The sequence below is a fragment of the Pezoporus occidentalis genome, unplaced genomic scaffold (assembly GCF_034315485.1).
Source record: "Pezoporus occidentalis ecotype Australia unplaced genomic scaffold, CSIRO_AGI_Poc_V1 ctg331, whole genome shotgun sequence".
NCBI lineage: Eukaryota > Metazoa > Chordata > Aves > Psittaciformes > Psittacidae > Pezoporus > Pezoporus occidentalis.
Window position 1 is genome coordinate 170157 of NW_026915280.1, and position 20145 is coordinate 190301.

The 20145-nt window shown below is 42.1% G+C and overlaps 1 protein-coding gene across 1 annotated transcript in view; it reads left to right on the forward strand.

Moving 5' to 3' along the window:
* The window catches only part of LOC134169112 (AF4/FMR2 family member 2-like), a 154264-nt gene extending 149617 nt beyond the window's left edge, over positions 1 to 4647 (forward strand). The window contains exon 18 of the mRNA XM_062629366.1: positions 1767 to 4647. Within this exon, the coding sequence (XP_062485350.1) occupies positions 1767 to 1888 (122 nt within the window). The 3' untranslated portion in view covers positions 1889 to 4647. The remainder of the gene's footprint in view (positions 1 to 1766) is intronic.
* The last annotated feature ends 15498 nt before the right edge of the window (positions 4648 to 20145 follow it).

Here is a 20145-nt window from a genome sequence, read left to right on the forward strand (position 1 = left end):
AAAATAAAAAGGCATGGCAAGAGGGAGAGCAGCAGAACTGTGACCCGCCAAGCTGATCTGGTTTGAAAAGGAGAGCAGGAACATACTGCTGTGTACCTCTGGTTGAATTTCCCCTGGTCAGTAGACTTCAGAGTGTGGGGGAGACTGGAAGGAGTTTGTCAAAACTCTGTAACAGGCCAGGCTAAACTGTAAACAGACCATGGGCTGGTTTGTGCCCATGAGAGATTTTTCACCATTTATAACATCAAACTCTCAGCTGGCTTTACAAAATCAGATTTTTTTTAAGTTTCCAAAGATAGCAGCACTTTATAGCAGAAAACTATCAGCTCTGGCGGGACAAAGGCCTCTTCTTTCATGCATAAATTTAATAGTGGCTTCAGTGCTTGTAGCTTTCTCAAGAAATATTAAGCTGAAATTAGGCTTTAAGGTAAATTCTCAGTGTTTAAAGCACTTACTATTTATTTGAGTCTAGAATGAGATCTCTAGAATGTAAGCAAGACAGTGCATTATTTCACTTCTAAATGTATTGATTTTACACTGGAGGAGAGGAGTAAAAGAGAGGAAGGAAGATTAAAAGTAACTGCTGGCTGCAGCATCTTAACACAACTGGTGATAGCCCTAAGCTTTCATTATGCTTGCCTCCAGCCAAATCGCTTTGTGCTGTGATACTGCTGTAGCTCCCAAGCTGACCAAGGCCAGTCTGTCAATACTTGGATAGAAGACCTCAAAGTAGCACTTACTTACTGAATAAAGTACTGATAATGATTTTGTACCTGGCATCTGCTCTTCCGAACTGCAGCCAGCACAGTGTTAGCTGGCTGAGTGCTGTGTACTGGATTTTAGATAGGGTGAGAATGTAAGGGCTCAGCCACTGTTTACTGTGACTGTTGGTTGTTATCTGAGCTCTGAGGGGCTTCAACTGAGAGCAGGCTCCACTCACCTAAATATAGTGTAAGTAAGTGTTGTATATGTAGGAGTGCCTGCACCTCAGTGAGCAAAAAGACAACTGTGGGAGAATAGAGGACACAATCCAGTTCACCACTGAAAGCAATTAGGAAAGGTCTGTTAGCTCTAGTCTTTCACCCAGAGTGCATCTAACACATGGCATAAAGTAAACTAGTGTGTCGCTTCCTAATTATGGCTCTCTGTTTAGTGACCTTCTGTTAACCCTTCCCAACAGCGGATCCGAGTGGCCTTACCCATCTTTTCTTTCCCCTTATAGGTTTCCATCTCCTAGATGCTATTTTCCTGCTGCATTCCCTCTCTCCTATTCCTTCTCCCTGCCTACCCCACACATCCTTTGTGGTCTGCAGCTGCAGCAGAATGAGGAGAGGGCCAAAGGTGCTTCAGAGGCAGAACTTGGAGGGTGGGGCAAAAGCAAGTAAGGTCCCCAGACTGGCTCTTCATGCCCAGGAGAGGGTACAGTGTAGAAAAGGAAATGCCACAGTTTGTTACCAGCTATTTAAATCATGAAGTCAGCAAACCTAGACTCAGAAAACAAAGAGTGCAAATCATCAGAGCTAAGGAAAGGCTATTGGCAACCACTCATACTACTTTGTGGTTAGCTTCCAGTATGGATAATCTAATCTAATTTGGTCTGCTTAAATATGTTGCTGCCTTTCTTTCCAACTGACCATGTGCTCTTGTGTGCAGCGTCTTGCAAACTCACTACTTGCACTGCTGCTGCTGAGTGGGAAGTCATGGTATATGTGTGTACTTCAGTACCATTGCCTGAAGGAATGACTTCCGTTTCTTGTGTATTGCAGAATTCTTTGTAGACCTGGACTCAGTGATGGGACCCTTAACACAACACAGCAGTATGACCAATCTGGTTCGTTATGTTCGCCAAGGACTCCACTGGCTCCGCATTGAGGCTCGTTTGTTGTAGTGACTGCTGCCCTGTTCATGACATCCCCATTCTTCTACCTCTACCAGCGCAGAGACGATCACTGGTGGAACTCCACTCATTTTTGGAAGTTTATTCATGTAACTTCATTTTTATTGCCTTTTTTAATATCCTATCTGTTGGAAGTAGAAGTCACCATAAATTGAACTTATGACTCAAGAGCAGTATGTGTTGTACCATCAAATAATTTTCAACAATTTTCTATGCCTTGTGTCTCCTGGATCCTGCCATCCTTATGTGCTTTATGGAACGGTACATTCCCTGCAGTATTGTTTTAAGTCCATGCTGCCTTCAAGTGAAAACAAAAAAGCACTTTGAGAAGATATGGATTCCTGAGAAATAGTACAAAGCGTCTTAAATATTTGAGGGTATATATGAGAAATCCCTTCTGAAATAAATTAGTAGAAGTTATAGCTATTCATATGATTTAAAATCATCTTCTGAACCTGAACCTAGCTTTTTGATGCTAAATTCTGGCATCATTACCTGACATAGTACATTCCTAAGGTTTCATGTTTCCTATAGGCTTAATCTCTAAAAGAGAACATTGAATATCTTACAGATACATAATGTAAGATCACCAAAGGTGTTAAGAGGTAAAAGTTTGAAGGAATGCCTCATAAAAGAATGATGACACACTATGCAATGAGGTTTTGATATGACATTCTTCCTGTTTATTGTCGGCTTAGTAATTTCATTAGGCAGCAGAATTTATTGCAGTTTTTAGGCAGTTTCCAAATATTAGCTTTCATAGTCTTATCTACCATTCCTATACTAAATCTGTGAATTTTCTTTCAGTTTTGCTGTTTAGTTTCAATCAAATACTCATCCAAGATTTTTTTTCGTAGAACAATCTCTCCTTGCATAGTGACTCGGTGAAAGCAGATTTTAACAGGACTGCTACACTCTAAGCATTGATATTGTATGTGAAAGTCCATTAATAAGTGTATGCAGATTCTTCATGAAACTCTAGAAGTTTAACTAACCAGCTACTGTTCAAACATTATAATTCCGTGTGGCATCAATTTTCACCTGTTTTGTTCATTTTAGAACATTAGAAACGAACAGTATTATCTTGCTATCTTGAAAACAATGTCAAATTAAATAAAATCACCAGATTTACCCAAAAGCAATATAACATTTGTTTAATAATGGCCATGAATACTTCAGTCAGATTACCTATTTTCCAAGCTCTGCATCTGTTTACCCATGCTGTCATGTTTCAGACCATTCCTCTAATGCGTGAATAATAATGAGACAATTCAGATAGAATTTCAAAGCAATTGTGAATAAATTACACCATTTCACATTTGCTCTTTCCTCTTCTTTTTTTTCCCCTGTTATAAACTGCACTGCTCTTCTGGTGCCACTGCAAGAAGCGCTGGTGCATGAAACAAAACAAAATGAATTTATATCAATAATTTGCAAGACTTTAAATGGTCTCATCTCATTCTTGATACAACACCTGCATACCTTACTGAACTGTAAAATCCATTTCCATAAATAGAAAATGCTCATAGCAATGTAAATATTATTCTGTCTCATCTCATTGAAATAATACAATATGTGTATTAAATGCCATCCAGATATTAGTTAATTGCAATTACCTTCTGCTATATAAACCTGTATATCCTTTAATCTGGTGAGTTATTGGATTCTACTCACTGGGTTGTAACCAGATAAATAGGAAAAATTTGCATTTAAGAGGTTCAGACTGTTATGATTTTTAAAGCAGGCCCTGGATATTTGCAATAAGAGCAGTTTGAGGACTCTGCCCAATGCATATTTAAGACAAACTTTACTGTAGCTGTTGTATATTAGCTCCCTGTAGTACTACCTTTTCTTAAAAATCAAAAATTCCTAATGTTTTGTTCCAGAAGACTGTATTGTAAATGTAGCCAAGGTGCATCATTAGAGAAATCATCAAGTTTAGGGTTGTCTGCAAAAGACATTTGCAGAACAAGCGCATCCTGTATTATCTGCACATTCCTGTTCCTGAACTGGTCGATACACCCTTATCTGTTCTCTTAGGGTTTCAGTAAGACGGCTGAAACATGAATCTGACAGCATTTGTCACAGTGATTATGACCCCAGTAGCCAATGAATAAAACCACAACAGTGAGAACCATTCAGAAATGTAGATGAAAGGTGGCTGTTGGGTTTTTTTAAAGAAAAAGAAAACAAAACACTTGAAGTACTTTATTTAACTTTTTTAACAGGGTGAGTACTTGAGATGAAGTAATGTTGGGGTGGTTTTGTCATAAGCCACTGTTTTCCATCCTTTTTGCAAGATCACACTAATGCGATTCAGTAACTATTTAGTCTAATTAAATGCATTGTTGTCACTTTTTCCTTTAATGTAGACTGAAGCCCTACACTTCCATGCATTTATGAAAGATAGATATGTCTTGAAATAGAATCTTCAGATACAAGACTGTTCAAAGAAGCAGCTGCAGTCCCTCGGAAGACAACGTATAACCTTCCCCCTGGGGCTTGCAGTAAACAGACTCCTATCTCTACATTTACCCCATGTTCACAATCTTTTGCTTAAACAGCTTAAGGAATTAGCCCACCTTATTTTGTATCCTGTGACTTAGTTTGAAATGTATGCTGAATCAATGGCATGATTATAATAAGTCCAGCAGTCAAGTCTAGGATCACAAGCCAACTTACTATTTAGCAGTCTTGTTTTAAAAGCGGCTTAGAAACAAATTAAATATGGAGAGTGAATTACCATCTTATCCCTGGAGATGATGCTTCTTTTGGGTTAGTTATTAAGGATTATTGCACTTACATAGGCACTATATTCATCTCATTTCAAATGGCAACATGTCATCTTTGTGGAATCATTTTACCCCTTAAAATATTACTTCCAGCAGAGTTAATCAAATGAGATTGTTTGTTTCAATCCATGGGGAAGCAGCATGTGTTTGCTTGGGCATTTGCTACGTCTGCTCTTAATACAGCCCACTTAGGCATTCAAACTCATGAACCAAGCTCCAAAAATTGCAAGATTGGCTTCAAATCATGGGTGGGGAGTTTTTTAAATAAACTTTTGGGGTTCTTGTATTGCCTTCTGGATACTGAGCTTTGAGACTGATTTCATGACACGTTTTCAGGCATTTTTCAAGCATGCCAAGGTCCAGAAATGACACATATGTTTTTAATAGTGATAAACTGGGACAATGATGTAATATCTTGATTTCTGCAGCTGGGATTTAAGGACACCAAGCTTCATAAAAAATTGCAAGAGCTGACAAGACTCTCGTTTGTGTCCCATGCTTCAGGAGCTTTGGAGCAATATCAGTAGTTCAGCAGTGAAGGGAACATGCCAGTAAAGGGCTAAATGCAAGCATTTGGGAGCTCCATCAGTATGAGATCCAAGAACAGCAAAGTCCTAAGTGCTCAAGCAAGGCATTTGCATAGCACTTAACCTCCGTGTCAAGAGCTGCAGCAGGTCTTAAGTGAAGCATTTGACAATGTGCAGGCAGAATATCCTGCTCAAATGCAGTATCTCTGGCCACATGATGTGTGTTGGATCTCTGAGATCAGGGACTGGAGGGAAAACCTGAGATGATGAATCCATATGGGCCATGTTCCCTCAGACTATGTCCTAGTGGACATGGATCTCAGCTGTTGGGCTCCTGTCAGAGGGCAAATAGTTCTGCCCACGCTTGCCAAACTAACAGTGTAAATGGTTCATGCTGAGTTTGGATATCTGTGTTTGGCCCAGTATTTCTGCTGTTTCGTTTAGTTTAGTTTAGTTTAGTTTAGTTTAGTTTAGTTTAGTTTAGTTTAGTTTAGTTTAGTTTAGTTTAGTTTGTTTGGTTTGGTTTTTTATTCATTCTGATTTAGCTTACAGCCTTTTTGTTGGTAGTGGTGGTGGTGAGTTTCACAGCTTGCTTCTTGTAGCTTAATTTCACTTTTTATTACATGATCTTTGGACTTTTAATCATTTAAATAGTCCCTCTGTGAATATATTGTCTCATTTATAAATTATTTCCTTTCAAAGATAGGGACAGGTCTGTTGATATCAGTGTGGGATTTTTTGAAGAATAAAAAGATCAAGATCTTCATTCTTCCTAAAGAAACAGAATCTGAGAAATCGAATCTGGACCATAATTTCTTAGATTTTTTTCATTTCACAGATTTTATGGTGTTCTATTATAACAGTTTAGATTCACTGACAAGTTTTTAGGTACTTTGGAAGAAATATTTTCATTGTATTTTTATTAGTATTTAATGCTGCCTGAATCCAGTGATTAGTTTCATGAGTGCAACTTAAAAGGTAGCAAATATGGAGCTGGTAAGGATTCTGACTTGAGTATTAATATATTTCTTTGCTTTGAATTCAGGAGAAACTCCACTACACACAGTATTGAAGGAAGCACATGTGTGTGTGTGTGTACACATGTAGATTTGGATGTGGATGTGCAACACAAAGTCCCTGCTCAGTACTTCATAGCACAGGAAAAAAAGATGCAATAGCTGTAAAGAGAAAACACTCTTACCACTGCTGAATAGTAACAGAATTATCAGTGTTCCTCTGTAGTTTGTATATAGTCCTATTTGCATCTGTTGTCTCCTTGCAGGCAATGAAGGTATGACAGGTAGTAGCAACACCTCTGTCATCTTGGTCCTGTGGCCCCTGAAGTCAGCGTCAAAACCACGTGCTGTCAATGTATTGTTTTTCAGAAGGTTAACTCATGCAATAGACCAGTGTCTTGAAATTTTAAGAAAGGCAAAAATACTTCACAAGTCGCCAAAGAAAACTAATTTGTCATTACGAACCAACTGTGAAATGTTCTATAGGTGGGCAGGTCCACCAACCCAGGGCCTTTGCCTCTCTCAGCATCTCCCCAGCCTCACTGAGTGCGCTGGGACTGAGGCAGAGGGGGTGACAATGAGAAGCCAGTCCACTGTCCTTATGACATCTTCCAGCTTTACTTTACATACTGTTTTATAAATACAAATAAAACAAGTCTTGTTAATGTTGGGAGGGCTCATTTCCTCTGTTTCTGATACTTCTGGATTTCCATGGTATAAGCAGACCACTATCACAGCAATGCATATAGGCATTCTGTATTGTCTAATGAGATATACAGAGAGATAGATCTCAGTAGATAATAACTTGATATTTCATAGCCTATGTGCAAAGGCTAAAAGCTCACTTGGTCTCTTCTTCAATAAAACCTCCCTGCTACTGAATGCAAAATGTTCCTGCCTTAGAGAGCAGCCATCTTCTCTGCAGTACTCTGCCTTTCTGGTGGACTCAGTAGCTTTATTTTAGCCATTCTGTTTCAAAGATCTTTTGTCTGTTTCTTTTGTCTTCCAAGATCAGTGATCACCTTACGCCAGTTTAAACCCATGGTGGTAGCTGTGGAAGTCAAGAGTGAGCTCAGATTTTGTGTACAGCCAGGGGAATCCCATGGCTCTACAGATAGAAATGAGAGCAAATTCAGGTGCAGGTGAGTTACTGCATAAAACTGGTGTCAGATAAGAATCAAATCTGACCTCCTTATGAGGCAGAAATGATAAGCTGTACCCAGAAGCACAACGTATGTAGCAACATCTCAGGCAGCTTATTGGCATTGTAATCATATGAGACAATGATAGGGATGTGAAAAGTGGTTTAGAGAAAATGGGGCAAGTTGGTGTGGTCTGGCATTATGAATTTAACCTGTGCATGCTTCACACACCTACTGTTGGTATGTCCTGTACCATGGTATCCTACAAAATCTGAATGTGGCACCATCCCATCCAGTTCCTTAATCCACCCCAGGGTGCCACCACATCTCACAAAGAGCTAATGCTTATCTTTGCCCTGAAGTCACCATACAGTTAAACCATTTTTCCCTTGCAACTCCAGCAAGGACCAAGCCCAGGAACAAAGTGGCTGGCTCAAGTAGCAATGTGTGTGCTCAGTGCTCTGGAGAGAGGCTGCAGAAAAGACCTGGCCTTGCCTCCTGTGGGCTGTGGCGCCACACGCAGCTCCCTGAGCCCTCACCCTGCTCAGGGTGTTGGACTACTACAGATCTGCATAACCCTGACCATTGGTGTGCAGGAGATGTGGTGGGGGACCAGCGCTGTGCCCAACAGGAGTGAGTGGCTCCAGCCCCAGGGCCTGGGTGCAGCAGAGCTATGGCTCTGCATTGCTTTTAGGTCTTGGTCCTCTGCTGCTGCAGGTGGGACTTGGATTTGGGCACTCCATTTTCCATGCACTGAATCTGGGAGCGCCAAAGGAGTTGACAGAAGCGTGCATGTGGTCACATCATAAAACTAAGGCAATAGTCACTGTATGCAGAATTGCAATTTAAATTGTAGTGTCCACAGGACCACTCGTGCTTACAGGACTCTAGCTGAGTCCAACTGATGCCAGTTATTAAAGCCATGTGAGTGGATGATGCAGCTGTTTGAGACTTGTGTTCTTTAATTTTAACTGAGTTCCCCTCTATGCAAAGTCCTGTAAGCGCTCTGTGCTGGATATAAGCTTACTCACAGTTGTGTGTCAGTTTGGTGTAATTCCATTGAAAACCCCATCAAACAGAAATAGCTCTAATTTCTAGTCAGTTATTTCCTTCTCTGAATTAGAAGAAAAGTCAGATTCCGAAGTGAATTTATTGTTTTAATGGACAACAGTAATTACAATGGACCAGACTTTGAGCTGAGCAGATGTAAAGTAACTTGGCTCAGACTGTGGAATTCATGGGACCAAATTCTGCTGTCATGGGACAATCACACAAGTGAGCACCGTTTATCAAAGGAGAAGCTGGTTAGCAGAAATGGTACATAGTCTATTGGGCCAGACCATAAATTGCATTAAGCCCATCAATTCAATGGAATTACAACTATTTTTGTTCTGGCTGAGCACTCTCACCCCACTGAAATAGTTCGATGTCTCTGGACTAGAGCTGGCATAACTGCAATCAGACTTGTTCTTCAACCAGACCTTATGTTGAATCAGCCCAGCTCAGGGAAACCACCGTTAACTTCAGTGACAACGTGGAGTTACGGACATGAAGAAGCTTTGACCCACTGGCAGGAGGCTTTTACCCGTGAATTTATAAATTAACTGAGTAGTGGATAACAACACACATGCTTTATTTATGATAGAGGTAAAGTACAAGTTCCCCAGCTGGTGTAGGCTGGTATAGGAGTACTGACTTCAGTGGAGTTAATCCAATATGCACACACTAAGGAGCAAACCCTCCAACCCCAGACTAATTTTTGACATATCTCTATGCAGACAAGCTTCCAAAGCTTTTATCATCATTCCTTTTTTACTGTTCATGCCAATGAAATTATTAATGTACTATAATCCTTGCCTTTAAGGAGATACTGTACTTCGCAAAGCTATGCAGTGTAGAGCACATCGTAAAACTGCTTTAGACCACACAGTCTGGGAAGGCATTATCAGAAACCAGATAAACAGAGCAGCTCTTTATCAGATGTCGGTGACATGTTCACTCTGCGCTTCCACCACTGAGTTTTACATATGGAGTGAATGATGGCTGTACATTTCTGATGACTGTGGGCCAGAGCTTCAGCTGATGTGCCTCTAAGTAGTTCCGCAGATGTCAGGACTTTTTTACACCAGCTGAAAAACTTGTCCTCTGCCTTTTCATACCATACTGCATGCTCTAATGTAGCTTTATAAATGCATACTGAAACTGAGTATATATTGAACTCTTCTGATTCAGCACCAGATAGTCCCTGCTAAAAGAATTGGAGGGTAATTTCTGCCTGCCATCTAGGCTTGCATGTGTTTTAGTTTTAACTGAAAAGCATGTTGCAATTTCATTACCTCTGAGTTTAAATATTTACTGGCATCAGCATTAGCTTGCATAGAAAAATGGCAAATAAATTCAAATGTGTCATAAATGCTCTCAGTCTAGAAATGGAATCTGTTACTTTAGCTCAAAGACATTGCAGCAGGCTAAAGAGGTTTTTCTAATTCAAAAGCCGTGGCAAATATTTATCTAGGCCCAGTTTTGCTGTTCTTCCCCTGAGCATCCTCATCGGCAGGTTGCTCCACTGAAAGCCACAGGAGTAACTGTGTAAATTAGTGCTGAGCACACAGATTGCAGAATCGGGCACCAAGAATGTCAGGTTGATGCAATCACGAGTTTAATTTTAGCCATATGTATCATTTGAGGACTCTTAAAAAATCTGTACATTTTATCCAAGCTGACAGTCCTTGTAATTCCATCAAATATTGTATAATTTACTCCTGTCTGTATTTTTGACATCTCTGGGTTACATATTTTCTACTGAATTTTAAATGCTGTTTTTTTAAAACCCACATTCCAGAGGCCTAGGATGTATCATCACAGAATATGAAAACAAGTCAAAAGATCTGGTTGTATTTTGCTCTGGTTTTGAGCTGTCCTTTTGTCGGTGTTCTGACTTTGGCTGTAGTACTCCCAGTATTTTAAAAGCGGCTCGATTCAATTCAAGATCCTGCCTGTCTTTTGGGGAAAAAAGAAAGCAAAATACAGCTAAGGTTGGGGAAAAGTAATCATGCAAGTTCAGTGGGTGTTTGCTCTTCCTAGTTGTCTTGATTTTTAACGCAGCCATGTTGCAAGTAGCCAAGTCTGCGTGTTCTCTTGCCCACGTTTCTGGCTCTTGTGGCAAATACTAGATTTTCCTTTCTTTTTGGTTTTTTTTTTCATTTTGTGTATGTGTGTGCGTGTGTAGAATGAACCAAAATATCAGGAAAATTTATATACACTTTCTTCTGGTTCCTGGAAATAGAGCAACATTATGACCTTACGGTCTTCCAGCAAAAGTCTGATTTAATTTCTGCATTGCAGTGCAACTTAATTAGCTATTGGAATTAGATTATGGTTTACTAAATGCCCTTTACCTTACATTCTTACTTTTTATTTACTATTGAAGTAGCCTTTTTTTTTTCCTCTCATGTGTGCAAATACCATATCAATAATCACTGCAATTCCACAAGGTGTCTTTGTTCTGAGCAAGCATGTTATTCTTGTAAAGTTTTAAGTATAAGTTAAGATGTTTTGTACAGACCAAGGTAACTGTTAAAATGTCAAGCAATTACTGAAATGTTGTATAGTTCTAAAAGTTTGATTTCTTTTGCTTTATATGTATAAAATTGTATCTTGCCTGTTTTGCTTTGTATTTCCAACGTGTTGCACAATTATGCATTTTGTTTACATTTGTTCCTTCTTCAGACAAAAAAAAAAATAACAGTAATACTTTATGTAAAAACATTTTAAATGTACTTTTGTTGGTTTTAAACACAATGTCTCTGTATAAATAATATTGGTTGAACTGGTACCATTGTGTCTCTCATAGAGGGATTAATTATACTGCCAGTGCATTGAATTATTTAAAAAAAAAAAGTTAAATAAAATTTTTATGAAAATGTAACCCATTTTATCACTATAAATTATTCTGTCTTCTGCTATTTTCTCATTCCCCTCCCAGGATACAAGAAGTATGGTACAGTAAGTACTGTTCGTGGGAGAGCTGTCATTGGTTTTAATTTTTAATCAATGTGTTTGTGTCGTTGCAGAGACTTAGAATGACTCGATGTTAGAAAATAGTGCAGTGCTGATACCAGCTGCAAGGTGATGGGATCAATAGTCTGTTTTCCCCATCCCTGAGGGGCCTCTGCTGCACAACAGCGGCCTAAATGCTGTCTGTCCCAAACCCCACCTGAAAATCATAGGAGCCAGGCTTCAAAGGCTCCGGCATGACTGAGGTGGTGTAATTCCACATGCTGACCCTCTGTGCAGGGGTGTGCTTGTCCCCAGGGGCTTCCGGGATGACAAAACTAGAACCACCAGATTTTATATCATCATCACAGCTCTGAGACGCAGTGCCAAGAACACCGGCTCAAAAGAGATATAAAAAGCTCTTGGGAGAATCTCAGCAGCAAGGCTGAGCGCTTGGTGCTACTGAGCACGGAGCAAGTGGGGTCAAGCCACCTGCCGGGAGGGATGAACTACAGCACTCCCAACACAGAGACATCCCAGGTGGCTGCCCCCAAGCAAAAGAAGCCATGGCTGTGGTGTGCTGTACAGCCCTGCTTAAAACCTCTTACCCGAGTCTGGAGAATTGCGTGCTCTGGAGATGCTGCAGGAAGGGGAGGCGGCTGGTGAGTGTCTTATCCCAGACAGCGTCAGGCATAGAGAACCCAGAATGAAGGCTGGGGTGCAGAAGGATGCCTTGAGAGGTGTACCAGTACGTATTTGTCTGGAGGCCAAGTATTTATTGTAATGTCCTGGTAAAAACAAAGGGCCACGCACTGACACCCTCCAGCTTCTCTGCACCACTCTGGTCATATGAAGCAGCTTAAAGCTGTCCAGTCCTACCAGACTATGGCTTTCCCAGTGTTCCTAATCCCACTTGTGTGAATGGTTACCTGTAAAGCACATGCTAGAGCCCCACTCCTTCTTAGCAGTAGGTTACTTCAGAAGAAACCTAGAATGGGCTATTTGGAGCTCACTGTGTATCACATTCGCCCATTTTGCATTCAAGGTGCCAGGAAACATCAGGAGTATCTCAGAGAGAGGCATCTTTAGGGTCAGCGGGGGAGAAGGCAGGTCTGATGCTTCATGTGCCATCCATTCCTCAAGTCCTTAGCATACTCTGGCTCTGCCCAGAAACCAGCTTGAAGCTTGACTTCAGACAGACAGCTCACATCGTTCCCTGCGTGCGTAACCTTGTAATCGGCTGTGAAGTGTTCTGTGATCCCAGCTATGAATGATGAATGGCTTCACATAAACCTGTGCTGTACAGCACTGTTAGTGCGGCTGCACAACACAGAAAACAGCCCTCTAGAAAAAATAAAGAGAAGATAGTTATTCACACAGCCAGTATGAAGGATTCCCACAGAAGCAAGGATGCTGGGCTGCTGACTTGATGGAGCAGTGTATCCTCCAAACATGGCCATGATGGGGGTAAGAGAAGATGGGCATTTGGATGCTCACTTTCACTCATAATTTCACGACAACCTCAGGCAAGGTACTGTGTGCCCTTTTCCACAGGCAAGGAAACATCTTCCCTCCCTCCCTGGCTGTGTGGGGCTGAGGCAGTGAAGTAGGATATTGGTAAGAGCTATGTAAGGCTCAAGACAGAGACAGAAGAGCTACAATTTCTCAGCCAGCTAAGATGATTTAACTGCAGGACTCCCTCAGGAATGAATCTGGCCCATGACAGCTGCCTTAGACCACAGGATGGTTACTTGCCAGCAGAAAAGACATAGAGGTTGTGAAGCCTTATTTATATCTGGAAAGTCTGGCTGGAGCTTCCCGTGGCCTGTGGAGCTAAGGAGTAGGAAGAGTAGCCTAAATCTTTTCACTAAAAGGCTGGGACTCTCTTCAGCCCCTCCTACATGGTCCAAAAGGAACGCAGTGCAGTATCAGCTCCACGTAATAGAGAGGAATTTTACTTACCAGCTGCATTTCAAAGTGAATTTAGATATCCTTTTATCCCTTTGATTGAAAAAGGCACATGTGTATGGGGAGTTTCAGGGGTTTTTTGCCCCCATAGTCTGCCCACATGGCTGGAAGGACTTTATTATAGCTAATGTAAACATGTTCAGCACACAAACCACATGTGAAGTTAACATTAAACAGAAGTTTGTGGTCATATGAGCTACAGGAAAGCCCCTGTTGACATTTTTAGGTATGTATGTTGACTGGCCTTCTGAAAAAGAGACTTTCTCCTGGATACCTGTGAGCATATGGAAACAGCTAAACACAAGGGACGAGTTTGTAGGTTAGACCCCAGGAACTGGACTGCAGAAGAAAAGGGAGTGTTGGCCTTCCTAGGCCAGAAGTATTCGGCAAATTTGGGCAGCAACCTTTAGGATCAGTTTTCCTTCAAGTTACATCTCATTCATGTGCAAAACCATCTTTGGGCCTGTTCTCAGCTGCTTTCTGGTTATGGTTGTCCCCTGCCCCTGGGCACCTTGTGTGTTCTGCTGGACTCAGCAGTGATTTACAGTGCTGGCATGCAGCTCCCTGAAAATGTGGCTACTGGTATTTGTAGGATTGCATAAAGAATTGCTCAAGGGCTTACATTTTGAAAGGAAAATTTAAGCGAAAGAGTACAAAAAACCCCACACCACAATAGCTACCAATACTACCACCACCATCACTGCATCCCCATTCTTCAGCCAGGTCCAGGCAGAGTTCACCTTTGTGGCTGCAGGGTGCTGCAAGAAATGTGTGTGGCTGGATGTGATGAATCCACATGAGAAGTCCTCCATTTTCTGCTTTGTAAGAGAGCTGAGTCTCGCTGCCTGGGTGCCAGGGTGGCAGCTCCCCCTGCCCTGTCATCCTCAGTGACACCTCAGTGACATCTGCTCCCATCCAGCACACCAGCTATGATCCCCTGTTAGGATGAAGTTCCCGAGTGTTTGCTGTGCAATTCCCACTTTTGGCAGAGGCTGCCAGAAAACCCGGCAAAGCCCCAGTACCCCTTAGTGCTGTTTCCAGGCTTTAGGCAGCACCGGGAGCTTTGTTTAACTCTCCCATCCCAAGGAATTTCAGCATCACAGTGGTGTAACAGGGAGCAAATTTTGCAGCATTTTTTTTCTTTTTTTTTTCTTTTGGTTGTTTTTTCTTGGCAACTTCACATTTGCTGCTTATCAAGCAGGAACTAAATAAAAAGGCTGTTATTGTGCTTTGAGCCATCAATTTAAGAGCAATCACCTATGCGTTCAGGATGTGCTGGCAGGGAATTATCTGCAATGAGAAGCTGTTGCCAATCAGCATTGTAAAAGCCCGTTGGCTTTAACTGTACCTAGAAGTGGATGCAACTCATTCAGTTAAGTGTAGCACTCAGATCTCTAATGTCCTCTATGGTTTTGCAGCTGATTAGCCTAAAGGGGCCTCCTCCAGATGGGTGTCTAGGGCACCCACGGTGCCCCAGCACTGCTGTCACCCCACTGTCCTGCTGCAGCCTGCCTAGCTGCACGGAGCTACAATGAGAGGCAGCAGATATGCCATGGGGGAGCTGCAAAATCATGACTGGGACAGGACAGGACATGTCATAGGAGCAATGTGCCTGGGAAGCTTTGACATTGGCATTGAGGAACCACAGGCTATCATGAAGGAGGTACTTTCATATTAAATGTTCCACAGTCAAGATGACATGATATCTCCGGCTTGGACCAAGCTGCATCAGTGAGCCTCTGCCAGCCCCAGGCAGAGGCATGAGTTTCTCCCTCAGGGCTGCTATGATTGAAGGTCACTTGGGTGTCCAGAGACTGGATACAGACATTCTGGCAGCAGGCTCTTTTCCATGCTACTCAAATAAACCCCTTCTTGGCTCCATTGTGCTGGTGTTGGTTGAAGGACAGACCTGTATTCTCCAGGCTGCCCCAGCACGATGGTGATGAGGGACTGGCCTCACAGACCATCTAATTAGTTCTGTTGTACACAGAAGAGGCCTCCTCTGCTGCTCAGCTTGGCGGGTTGCTCCCTTCTTTGGCAGCAATGTCCTTGTCACTGATGACATTGGGGATATGCAGAAGCCCTGCAACCGCGTCTGCCCCACAGGGTCTGTTGTTATCCCAGCTCATCCTGCTGAAGGGATGGGCTTGCTCAGCCAGTAAAGGTACATTTGAACAAGGACTTACTAGGTGAAGTTTAGTGGCCTGTTGGTATTCAGGAGGTTAAAGTAAATGACCACAATGACTAAAAATCGATCAGTTTATTAATCAGGTCACCTGCCCTCACCACAGTGCCTTCTGGAGAGAGATGGAGGCTGAGCCTAAATCCAGGTTATTTCATACTGACATGATGTGCCAAATTGCAGGGTAAATGAAATCAGATTCAGGCTTTCAGATTTGTAACACCAGCATGATAAACAATGCAGCTGCATTGAATACTCAGGGTATACACAAGCGTAACTATGATTTCACTGTCAAAACTGGCATCTCCTGTAGTGAACACTGGATTCTCTAGGCCGATGGAAATGTCACTTCCATGTCTCAAGGAGTCATTTCAATCTCAATCACCTCTGAATCAATCAATGAAAGCAGCACATCTATTTCAATAACGAAGTGCTGTGGGCCAGCACACAAAACTCCCAGTGCCTGGCACCAGGGCTGCTGATGTGGTGCCAGTCCGTGGCTCAGGCCCAGCTCTCTGATCACCTCCTCCAGCACCATCAGCCCCCCAAAGCTGCTGCTCATGTGTGATTCCAGGAGGGTAATTTATTACCCTGAAGAGCCTGACTCTTCTCTCCCATATATCTATATCTCCATGCTACATTGTTTACGTTAGCATAATCGTTCCTCACAGAGAATGTCAATAAAAGCTGGAGACAAAAGCATCACCACCACTACCACCACCACCAAAAAGCCCAACTGCTAAATAATTTCTAGAATGAGTTGTCAGAAACCTTTTATTTACTGATTCCGTGCATTTCATTTATTCCTGGCAGCAGGCCAGCCTTTCTGACAGTTAAGATTTATTGATTTAATTGCCTAGGGTAACCATGCAATAAAATCATCTCAAAGATAAATTTTCATGGCACAGTGCAGCATTGAAGTAATTTTTCAAATGCTATGGCTATATTTCTCCAGGTTACAGGTGCAAAATTTGCTTAAAGCAGAAATGTCTCATTATTGTAACCCCAGCACATCAGTGTGGTCCTTCCTGTGAAACTCCTTTCTTATTTTTCTTTTCCCCTCTCCTTTCCTTCTCTTTCTTTCTCCCTGTCACTGGCTCTTTCTCTATCTTCCCCCCCTTTTTTAAGGGGCACAGCTCAGGTCTTTCAGAAGAGAAATTATATTTCCTTAATTGGTTCATATATTCAATGCCCAGGAGAAGTGAAGCTTCAGTTTAATTAGCAGTGGGCTTAGAGGTTATTTACAATGTTATACAGAAGCATTTGTTTCCAGCTCTGTGATGCTTTTTAACACAGAGGCCTCACATGGTATGTGATTGCCATTTGTGACTTTATAGTTTATTGAATCTTTAGATCTTTTTATTTACACTGTTACAGGGATCATTATAGTTCAGAACAAGGAGCCAATTAAAATCTCTGACTAATTCCCAGGTTAATGGTAACATGTCTGTAGTCAAAGATAGTATAAACTTTTAACAATGTGAAATGTTTTCTTCTCTCTTATGAGGTATTTGGGGTGGGGGATGCTGTTTGGTTTGAGTGTGGCATTTAATGGCTTATTGCTCTGGCAGCCTTGGCAGCTTCCCTTGTCAGATCTGAATGTTTTCATTTCACTCTCCTGCCCCACGGAGGACGTTTGGCCAAAAGCAGCTCCGAGGTGCTGCCAGCACCATGGTGGTACCAGCGTTGTGCCGCAGCCACCCTGGCCTCTGTGAGCCATGCCAGAGCTAAGTCCAGCAGCCCAAACAGCACAAACTAGGGGGTTTGCTCTGCCAGCCTGGCACAGAAATGCAGGGAGGACAGCAGATAGATAGCCTTGGTGTGGAGACAATGAGCAGCCAGCTCCCAGGCACCTCCTCAGAGTGATACTATCACCTGAGACCTGCTTTCCCATCAGACCCGTGTTGCTGTGGGACAGCGGTGCTGTCTGTGTTACCATTGTTAATCCACAAATGGATCAGATGGAGGGTTTTGCAAAACAAGCTTATGTTTATTCAAATTATCAGTAATAAAATGTGAAATGGGCTTGACAGCTTACTTTTTCTGGTGGAAAAGAGTGCTTGGACTTACGGATTTGCTCAACTGACAAGGTTGTGGATCTCACATGGCAAACACCAACTTTAAAGCCTAGGACCTTTATGCTTGCAGTTTAACCTCTTCGACCTCTACCTCTCTGACTTCAGCCTTTCAGTATGTGAAATACGAAGGCAGGTTGGATACATTAAAAAGAGTGTAAGTGAGAAGAGAGGCAGTTGAATCAATAATGTCAGTAAAGGTAGACCTATTTATAGAGAAACAATGTCAGCGTATGACAAACCTGTGAGTAAACTGGCTGAAAGCCCAGAGCTTTGTACTGGTTTGGCGAGCCTGAAGGGATCTGAGCAGCAACAAGCATCATCAGTAATGCCAGGGCTCAGAAATGCCAGGGCTCAGAAACATCAGCCATGCCAACTAGGGATCAGGAAAACCAAAGAAGGGCCCTAGGGTGGGAGAGGGTGGTGGAAGGAAGAGGAGAAAATGGACACAGCTTCAAGTATTGTCAAAGGGAAATGCCAAGTCCTTAAGGCTGGGCAGCAACAGTAAAAGCAGAGGTCTGTGTTCACTGAGTAGACTGTGAGCCATGCAGACCTCCCACGCTGCAACCACACATCAGCCTCCAGGCACCAAACATCAATAGGCAGCTCCAAAAACCTGTCCAGGTATTCAGAACAAACATCCCAGAGGTACCAACTAGATGATACACAAGCCCCTCCATTGATCACCAAGAGAAGAAACTTGTCAGCTTCAGAGAATCTGATTCACTGTAACTAACTTGATACTTGGGTTTGGCTTTTTTTAAGATAAGAGACCACTCAAAGCAATCTGAACACATCCTTGAGTCTATACTGAAATCTGTAAATCATTAACATTGGCTAGAGGTAGCATCCTGCTTCTTTTCGTTGACTCCGCAGAAAGTCAAGGGAACTTTACTAGAGTCAAGTTTATGCTGCAGACACCAATCCTAAGGGTCATTGGGGCCTACTATGGGAAGTCACATTCTGAACATACTCTTGGTAACCAGCATTAGTAGAAATATTTAAAAAGAACAGCATTTCTGTTTCAGGTGACCGTTTGAACAACTTTTGTTCTAGTTTGAAGGCAAAATTTTCATTTTTTTCCCCCTTATTGTCAAAATTCTTCTTTTCTGCCTCCTGACCTCAAACACTCCATGTCTGGGGCAACTTCACTAGGTCCTTCCAAGAGCACTCAGAAAACTTCATCCTGTGGTATCAGTCTGACTTACAAAGTGTCCTTTATTTTGGTTTCATTTGCCTAGGTTCTGAGATGTCTTCCATGAAGTAGAACACACCAGATCATAAGAGAAGTTACATTTCTGCTGATTTTTTCCTTTCACAAGTCACTGCTGCTATGGGCAGGCTGACAACCCAGGGATATAAAAGTACATGAAACACGATAGACTCATGTTTGTGGGGAAGTTCAGAAATAGCAACCAAACCAAGGAGACTTCAAGTGAATAAAAACCCATTCACAAATGGAACCAGTGAGACCAGGCTTATGCCTTAGGTTGTAGGTGTGTAAAGCCAGATGTGTAGCATATAAATGTGTGGATACGCTGTATGTTCCCAATAAACAAACATCAGAGGAGGTAGACGCACATCAGAGCACACAGATCACCTGAGCCCTACCAAAAAGCCACAGTCCTGAGCCCTTCCAGGAGATCTGAGTCATCCTCGTTTGAAGTAGGCAGTCAGGGAAGACACCAGGGTAAGCATAAGAGGTGGCCAGGTTTAGAGGGTCTTGGGAGGGGTGGAGTCCAGGAGTCCAAGAGCCACATCCACAACCATGCCAGGGCTGCTGGATTTGCTGCAGCAGACCCAGTGTTCAGTCTGGAGCCACGTTAGCCCAGTTCTGGTCACAGAGTGAGTGTGTGCTAGATGTCCCAGACAGAATGTAATAAAAAGGGAAAGGGCTATCAATCATGTAAAGACCCCTACTGACACATACTGTGGTCACATACGTAGGACAAACACCTCTAAAAAGCTCATTTAAAAAAAAATAAAAAAATTACCAGCTGTTTCAAAACCCCTGCACTTTATTAACATTGATAACATGTCCTTTGACATAAACTCTTCTAGAAATGATTCAGATGAATTAGCACAGGAAAATCTTGCTGAGTTGGAAAGCACTGAATCGGAAGCAGTGGAGTCAGTGAATAATGAAAGTAAACCATCATTTTGAAGTATGATTAATGGTGACATGGTCTGTCTAGAAGAACAAATAACCAAGACATACTACTTGGCCCCAAAACTGGGCTGAACCTTTTTGAAATGACTTCACTGTTGTATGGAGACTATTAACAAAACAGGAAACCCTGCCAACTTGTGGACTACAAGTCCAATGAGAGAGAATTTCACTTGTACACAGGAGAGACAGATGATTCACTTTGTAAAAGAGCAGGACTTATTACTCTTAGAGGCAATATTAATAGATCCATCCAAAATAGCCCATGGAAGAGATCTATTGACAGTGCCAAGATCCTTAGCTGAAAAATGTGCAGAGAAACTTGAATCTGCAATGTAGAATGCTGCAGTGAAGTGATTACATTTTGTGGCACCTAAAATGCT